Here is a 6,854-nt window from a genome sequence, read left to right as displayed (position 1 = left end):
TGAAAATAAGTAGCCCTTTTATTTGTAATTATTGAGGCAATCTGTTCGCAAAGTGTACATGTTAATGGTCTGACAGATCTGTGGACTCCAGCAGGCTGCCACGAACAACTCAGAGCCTCTCTGAAAGTAACAGATTTTTTTTCTTAGAAAATGTATGTACATTCTCTTCACCATCTCCTGGTGCTATTTACAAGGCCTGAAATGCCATAAATAGGAATTCCGTGGTTACACAAGGCCCCTCCCTAAAATACACACTTGATCTGGGCACAAGACACATTCTGACAGTTTAACTCTTTCCGTTTAACTCTTCTTCCTTTGACAGCCCAGCCAAGTGCGAGGTGGCCCTGGTGGGAGCGCTGGTTCTGAGGGGGCCAGTCAGGGGCTGGGGTCGTCAATGCGCCTCCGACAGTAGGGGCAACAGGTGTGCTGAAGCACCAGCAGCTCGTAGTCCTCCGAGTGGAACATCTGAGGGGAAACGGTCGTGACCCAGGGCCAAGGCGTGAGCCTGGCAAGGACTCCCGCCCTTCCAAGGGGAGGAGGCGTGGCAGTGAGTCAGGGCTAGAAATACCAGATCCAGAACACCTTTGTCTGAGGAGTGAAAGGGAGGGGGAAAAGGGTCTGGGGTCTGAGGCCCCTTTTTTCTAAGTGAAATTTCAAGGTACATCACAGTTGCCAGAGCCTCCCTGGTTAGGGGCAGGTACAGAGAGCACAGGGTCAGGGGTATGCCCACTCCAGACAGCATTCAGAACGGAAGTGAGAAGAGAGAGGGCCTAAGGATGGCCGAGTCTCTTCCCAGCTCAGAGCCCTGGCCTTGGGATCACTTGTGCTCCTCCCAGATACCAGGTGTCTCCAAGAGGACACTTGGGAAATGGAAAAGCAGCAGCAAGAAGAAACTGGTAGCCACGCAGGAGCTGTAGGCACGGTACCTGGAAGCAGGAGGGGCACATGGTGATGGAGGCATCCGGCAGGAGCGAGCGGAAGTACTGCCACTGCAGGGGCGGCGGCCAGCGTTTGATGAGGACGTCCCGTCGGCTCATGGAGCGCAGCACCGACCGGTTCACCACCACAGGCACAAACTCGGAGCCACCTTGCTGCAGGATGGGCAGGTGGAAGGCAGGGGACACCCATGCTCTCAGCCAGAGTGACATGTTTATATGAGTCATGATCCCAGAATCTTTGGGGCAACCAGGAAGGACCCCAGAGACTTCCCCTGCTGGATACCTTCAGAGAACCCTGCCAGGTCATGTAGCTCCTGCTAGCCATCTCTAGTGATGGGGTCCTCACCACCTTGACTCCACCATGGCCCAGACAAGGAACAAGTCTGCTTCATGCCCAAGTGTGTACAGGAGAAGGGACCTCCGAACCCCCAACAGGCCTCATGCGCCTCCACAGCTCATCACTCAGAGAGGTATCCTCACCTCAAAGCTCAGCTTTGCCGTGAATGGGTCATCATCTCCCATGGAGTCCACAGTCTCATCCAGCCTCAGAGTTTGGGAATCTGGAAGGGTCTGGTCAAGGACAGAACCTGAGGCTGAGTGGGAAATAGGCCCCACCCTACACCCAATGCAAGATTCACAGGAGCTTTCTGTGGGCCTGGTGTGTTTCTCCATGACTCTGTCTATGGAATAGGTTTCTAGATGGAGGAATGGAGGGAGTGCAAGCCAGGGAGGAGACAACCCTAGACACACAGAGGCTGGGACCAAGCCCCAGTGCCCAGGAGGGAAAGGTGCTCTGATGGGACCTTTGCTGCCCCACACAGACCACACCATGGCCCACAGGGGCCTAACCAGAAGCATCAAGTGAGCAGAGACTTTAGGCCTGCTGTGGGTGGGAGTAGAAATAATGGGCCAGCCAGAAACCATGGCCAGCAAACTTGGCAATTCCTGGAGAAACACTTAGTAATCACCGGGTTGCCTGTAGGCACTTGAGATGGACTTGCAGGTCCTATTTCATGGAGAAGGGGGTGAGAGCTCCTGCAAATCCTAAGGCCAACTAGACCAGGTTGAAGGTGCTAAGGAGCTGCCTCCTCTGCCAGGTGGTGTCAGAAGAGCTGATATGAGGCCAGGGCGGCTGGGGCTCCCACAAGGAAGAGCCGCAGGGGAATGGAGGCTGCTGGTGCCGAATCAGGACTGAGATGTGGTCCCACCAGGCAGCAACAGCCCAGGCAGAGCATCTGATTTCTGTCTCCCATCTTTGGCAAACAACTCCCTGGCTTTTCCTTTCTCCTCTGCTCCTCAAAATGTAAAATGTGGCCCACAGACCAGGGGCACTGGCATTACCTGGAAGCTAATGGAAAGTCAGGCTCCCACGCACCCAGACCTGCTGATGCAGCTGCTGTGTGCTAGCAAGGTCTGCAGGTGCTGAGTGTGCACAGTCACGTGTCGACGCCCCCTCCCGTGTCTAGCTGGGACAGTGAACACGGTCCTAGCCAGAGGGAAGAGTTGAGGTGTGGCCTTTGACTCAAGCTGTCCTGGCAAGGATGTGCCTTGTGGTTTTGCCTCTTCTGGGCCTGTGGGCATGTACTGTCCCCTTGGTACCTCTGTGCACTGGCCAGCTCTCAGCCTATTGCCAGCCCCTGTCCCTGCCACCATGCAGGCCTCTCCAATCACTCGGCAGTGGCCTGCCATGCCTGTGCCTCCACTGGGCCAGCCATCCCCCAATCCCCTCCTGCCCCCTGTCTTATACCCAGGCCTCGTGCTCGGCTGGCACACACAGGGGTCCAGCTGAGCATCCAGGATACTGTTGCTTGTGATCTCTTGCCATTTGTTCTCACGCTTCTGTCTTGGTGCTTCCAGGTCAATAAGGGAGACAGCTTCTTCATCAGTGATCCCCTCTTCCAGGTAGAACTCAACCAGGTGCAGCACCTCTAGAGGGCACAGGGCATGGGGAAGGCCATGGGATGGCTGCCTCAGGGGGAGCCAGGGCCTCTGATGCTCTCACCAGGCAGCATGAGGGGAGGTGGGAGCAGGCTTCTCACCCAGGAGCAGGCTTTTCTGTAAGCAAGGAGACACAGTAGGGCCTCTTTCTGCCCACTGCACGTCTGGAGGAAGCAGGCATGTACGCGTGTGTGTGCATGTGTACATGTGTGCATGGGTGAGAACCAGGGGCCTTTAGCACCCCTTCTTCCCGCTAATAGCCGGATGGGCTCCTCTACAAGGGAGGAGGAACGGCCTCTGCCCAGCTACCTGGAAGGGGTTTCTGATTCTTCGCCAGTGTAGAAGGAAGCGGGACTTAAGAGCCCATCTTAGCCTTCCAGACCAAATGCCCAACCAGTGGCATCTAGGGCATTTATGTCATGCAAATCCCTGTACCAGGCTCTGAGGGGTGGGTGCTTCAAATTTGGGCAGCACTGGGTCCTATTTCTTGGAACCCTTTGTGACTGTGCTTCTGGTGGGGTGGGTGTCACACTGTCCCCAGTTTACAAATGAGGACATGTGTGGCCAATCAGCAGCAGAGAGAGCCCAGCCATCCATCTGCACATGTCAGACTCACCATAGGAAGAGGCAGAGAAGACGAAGGGCTGGCGGCAGTTGATGCAAACGTTGCCCAGGTTGTTCAACAGTGGGTTGTTGGTGGAGCAGCGGTAGCACAAGGGCACCAGCTCCTAAAAAGTACAAGACCCACAACTGCCTGAGAGCCGAACCCAGAGTGAGGAAATGCTCCCTACTCCGATTTGTCTCCTGGGGCCTGGCTGCCAAGCAGCAAGGCTACCTGTGTGGGTGGGAAAGGGGCACCGGGCTTAGGACTCTATGCTGTGGTGACTCAGGATAAGGGCCTACAGAGGCATCTGAGGCCCTGACACCTGGGTCCCACTGCCCTGGACACTCCTTCACAGGCAGGGCTCAGCAGCACACTTCTCCAGCAGGAATGACACCACCACAGCCACCACACACAGGGCGCTTAACACACACCACGTATCCTGCTGTGCACATTATCTGGGCTGGCTATTTATCCTGTGGGAAAACTATTATGCGTGTCCCCATTTGATAAAGGGGGAAACCGAGGCTCAGAGAGATGGGAGACATAGCTAGGAAATGGTGGAGCTGGGATCCAAACCCAGGTCTGTTTGATGCCAAGTCTCTGCTCTGAGCCTGAAGGAGGCAATTGTGAGAGACAACAGGTTAAATTGGAAGAAAGGTGGCTGGGGCACAGCAAGAGTGACAACCTGGTTCCAAAAGAAAGAGGGGATAAGGCAGGAGCTCCTAGGATGAGGTGAAGGCAGAGCCATCTGGGCATGCAGGAGCAGAGGGAGGTTAAGGGCAGAGCAGCATGGGCTGGGCTGTAGCCAACTCAGAGCCTCACGGGAGGGCTAGGCAGCAAGGGAGGGCAGGGCTCTGGAGCCCACAGGGGCCAGGGGCTGTGGCTGGAGCAGAGCCGGCTGAGTAGAGAATAGAGGCTGCAGAGACGGAAAAGTAGGAGTCAGTGAACCAGGGCTTGGGAAAGGGAGGAGGGCACAGAATCCTGAGACCATCGTAGCCATCTTTCAGATAGAACCTGGCCGGGAAAGAAGGCATCAGGGGATGTCCAGGAAGAGGAGGGGAAGTCTCCTGCCTGAGAGAGTTGTGCCCTCACCTCGCTGTCATGGAAGGGCTTGGAGCGGATGGTCAGGCTGCCCAGCTCAATGGACTTCTGGAACCTGGCGGGGATCTGCAGACCCTGCAGCTTGTCGTAGGCATGTCGGGCCAGCTTGTAGGCACCCAGGGCTTTGCTTTGCTTGGCCAGAGTGAAGAGCGTGTTCCTGTGGATTATAGGGTTAAGGACAGCAGAGGCCACACTGGGCCCGAGAGCTGGCACTGCCTGTCCTCAGGGTGAGCGCTGTGCTGGTGTGCAGCTGGTGCTAGTGCCAGGAGGGCATGGGTAGGAGCCTGACGAGTGCTTTGCTCATTTGTGGGATGTAAGTGTACTTCTCAGATATCACGGCATAGGGATTTTTCCAGAGATAAAGAGTGCAGTTTCCATTAATATTTTAACCTTGCTTAGGTTCTCTGGGCCCGCTGATGGCTCATCTTGTACCCTGAGTAGGCCAAAATGGCTCTCCCCACCTCACCCAGTCTGTCAGACAGGTCCCAGAACGCCCAGCACCAAGTGCCATCCTGCTCTAGGCTTGCCAGGTGGGGCTGGTCCCAGACTGCCAGTGGAGCTCACTCAGATCCAGCTCAGAGGCCACTGGGTGCAGGGCACTTCTCTCTGCCTGCACTTCACCAGGAACCACAGTGATTTCTGAGTGGCAGCCTCCCCTATTCTCTGAGACTCTCCTCTGAGCTCCTCAATCTGAGGCCCCAGGCCTTTGCGCTGGATCCCAAGTCACCTTAAATGCTGTCTGTACCCAGGCCAGGCCTGTCCTTCCTTCCGTGTCCTGCCTGTGGACCCACTTCTCCCTGGCAAGCCTCAAGTACCATGTCTCCTTCCCACTCTCCTTCTTCCTGATGCTCCTGCTCCCCACAAGCCCAGTGTGGCTCCTTCCACTCCAGAAGTTACATGGAAGTAAGCTTTCTTGTTTGTCTATGTCTCCATGGTCACTCCTCAAAGTCAGGGACCATGTCAGGAGCCACTTCCAGGTCCCCAGTGAGCAGTATAGGGTGCAGCTTAGGGCAGGGGTTCAATCAAACAGAACTTGCTGGAAAGACTGGGCACAGGTTCTCAGGCTCCAGCAGGTGTGGCCTTGGCCACACCTCTGCAAAGTTCTCAGTCAACAACGTACTGCTTGGTTCCCCTGGAATGTAAATGATGGGCCTGGAACCTTTACAGAAGCTACTTCTCACCTATCAGTACCTCTGAGGCCTCTCCTGGGAGGGTCTTTTCCTTACAGAGAGAAGGTAGGGTTGGGGCTGGGAGGGGCTGAGAGAATATAAGATTTAGAAAAGGATGGGGAAAATTAGGACTTTTATGACCTTAGAAGATTTTGGTCATTTCCTGGTAGCTTCTGGAAGCATGGGTCCTCAGTCTCCTTCTTTAATGGCCCTTACAGTTCCAAAGAAGGTGAGGCCAACTCACATGGAGGCCCTCAGGCCACTACCTCTCCAGCCTGACTCCCACCTAGGGTGGGCTTCAGCTCCTCCCATATGCCATGCTTACTTCACCTCTGTGCCTTTCCACGTGCGGGGTGCTCCCCTGGAATATCTACTCTACCATCTTCCCTGGTGCCTCGTGGGATAGATGTCAGCTCTTCCAGGCAGCCCTCCCTGACCATGGCCCCAGCCTTAGCTACATTCCACACGTGGACACAGCACACATCCCACTGAACTAAGCCCTGATACTTGTCAGCTCCTCTACTAGATAACAGCTTTGTTATCTAGTGCCCGATGTCTAGGGCACAGCAGGTGCTCCATCCCCCGGGCTGAACAAACACCCCCTAACCTGCCCCCCCAGGAAAATGCCCAAGAATCCAAGAGCTTCCTATATTTCTGTTATACCCTTATTTATGGGTTCCAGGAGGGCTTGGGCAGTGGACTGGGTAGAGGCCCACAGCTGGTCTAAGCCCAGAGAGCCCTGGAAACTGATCTTCTCTTGGCACTGGCCCCCTGGCCTCCCTGGCGAGCTGCTTCTACAGTAAAATAGTAGCAGCAGGACAAACCCTCTCTCTTCCCTGAGGGCTATGGGAGAGAGGGAAGGTTCTGCCAGTAAAGTGCTCTGGAAAGAACTTCACAGGGGCCATTAGACAAGAGGGGTGGGACAGAGGGTGGGGGTGAAAGGATACACTTTAGAGATGCCCAAGGGGGTGTCTTTGGTCAGGCTGTGCAGCAGGAACCTGGAGATGTTGAAGAGGGTTTCGGGAAGATGGAAACTGAAGGGCTCCTCCTGCAGTGAGAAAAGCAAATAGGGATTGAATTCCTCAACGAAGCAGCTGCTGGGAC

At 55.4% G+C, this 6,854-nt stretch overlaps 1 protein-coding gene across 2 annotated transcripts in view; it reads right to left on the bottom strand.

Moving 5' to 3' along the window:
* Positions 1-6,854, bottom strand: part of IFT122 (intraflagellar transport 122) — a 69,430-nt gene continuing 62,576 nt past the window's right edge. The window contains exons 23-29 of one of the 2 annotated variants that reach the window (XM_045991914.1): positions 6,698-6,798; positions 4,573-4,738; positions 3,493-3,604; positions 2,741-2,866; positions 1,419-1,498; positions 927-1,091; positions 1-465 (exon numbers count right to left, since the gene is read on the bottom strand). In XM_045991914.1, the coding sequence (XP_045847870.1) occupies positions 376-465; positions 927-1,091; positions 1,419-1,498; positions 2,741-2,866; positions 3,493-3,604; positions 4,573-4,738; positions 6,698-6,798 (840 nt within the window). In that variant the 3' untranslated portion in view covers positions 1-375. Of the gene's footprint in view, positions 466-926; positions 1,092-1,418; positions 1,499-2,740; positions 2,994-3,492; positions 3,605-4,572; positions 4,739-6,697; positions 6,799-6,854 lie in introns of those variants that run through there. The other variant, XM_045991915.1, reaches the window with a different exon arrangement.

Source organism: Meles meles, chromosome 20, assembly GCF_922984935.1.
Source record: "Meles meles chromosome 20, mMelMel3.1 paternal haplotype, whole genome shotgun sequence".
Lineage (NCBI taxonomy): Eukaryota > Metazoa > Chordata > Mammalia > Carnivora > Mustelidae > Meles > Meles meles.
Note: the sequence above shows the minus strand (reverse complement) of the source record. Positions and strands in the feature narration are given on the sequence as shown.